A 974-nucleotide genomic window follows, 5' to 3' on the forward strand; every position below is an offset into this window, starting at 1 on the left:
AATCATCGACACTAAACAGAAAAAATAACCTGAGGCTCGAGCGCCCCTTTGACATTCCTCCTTCTATTCAAACCGAAGCAAAAACTTCAGAGACCGGTTGGCGGCGAGCGTGCACGTTTCCTCACTAACTGGAGCGGTCGGCGGGCGCCCCCATCTCGGACACGGCGGCCTCCAGCGCCTCCGCGAACAGCTCCAGCGAGGGGCGCTACTTGGGATCCTCCCTCCCGGCGCACTGGACGAGGGACGACACTATCTGTGGAAATTTGTCCTCAGCCCTCGCCACCATCAGGTCGGCCAGCAGGCAGCCCAGCGAGAACGCGTCGGTGGCCGTGCTCGAGTTACCGGAGCGACACAGCTCTGGCGCGATGTGACTGCCCTCGGGGTCGAGCCTGTACATGGGGCTCTCCCCGAGGCGTGTGCTGTTGCCGAAGTCAATCAGGTGAACGCTGAAGGGCGTGTGGCTGATGTTCGCGATGCAGTTGTCCGTCTTGATGTCGTTGTGAGCGAAGCCCCTCTTGTGGAGCTCTGCAACCTGGTGCATCACCTGCAGAGCCACCTCCATCATAGTCTTGTTGCTGACCTCAGGGTCCCAGCATAGGTCCTGGAACGTCCTCCCTTGGCAGTACTCCATCAGAAAAGCTGGGGGTACCTCGCACACGCCGAGCACCTGCGGGGCTCCTCCAGTGCCCTACAGCTTCTGAAGGACACGGATCTCATTGCGTACAGTGTATTTGAAATCCATCCCTTTGCACAGCTTCAGAATGGCCTTCTCTCCTTCCTTCGGCTGGACTAAATAGGCCTCCGCGGTGCTTCCTCTGCCGACGAGCTTCCCGGCCCTCCGAAGGCGCTAAACCTTTGGCCAAATTAATGTTGGGAGCCAATCCGCCATCGCTTGCAATCTGCGAATTTACTGCCGAAACTCGGGGGAAGGTGGGGGTGTTGGCGCGCGTAAAGAGGTTGCTTAAAAAATAAGC

The 974-nt window shown here is 58.5% G+C and overlaps 1 protein-coding gene across 1 annotated transcript in view; it reads right to left on the reverse strand.

Annotated features, from left to right (window-relative positions):
- Positions 1-205: 205 nt before the first annotated feature.
- Positions 206-974, reverse strand: part of LOC119582307 (serine/threonine-protein kinase nekl-2-like) — a 5,944-nt gene continuing 5,175 nt past the window's right edge. Inside the window, exon 2 of the mRNA XM_037930521.1 lies at positions 206-688. Within this exon, the coding sequence (XP_037786449.1) occupies positions 206-688 (483 nt within the window). The remainder of the gene's footprint in view (positions 689-974) is intronic.

The sequence above is a fragment of the Penaeus monodon genome, chromosome 15 (genome assembly GCF_015228065.2).
Source record: "Penaeus monodon isolate SGIC_2016 chromosome 15, NSTDA_Pmon_1, whole genome shotgun sequence".
Classification (NCBI taxonomy): domain Eukaryota; kingdom Metazoa; phylum Arthropoda; class Malacostraca; order Decapoda; family Penaeidae; genus Penaeus; species Penaeus monodon.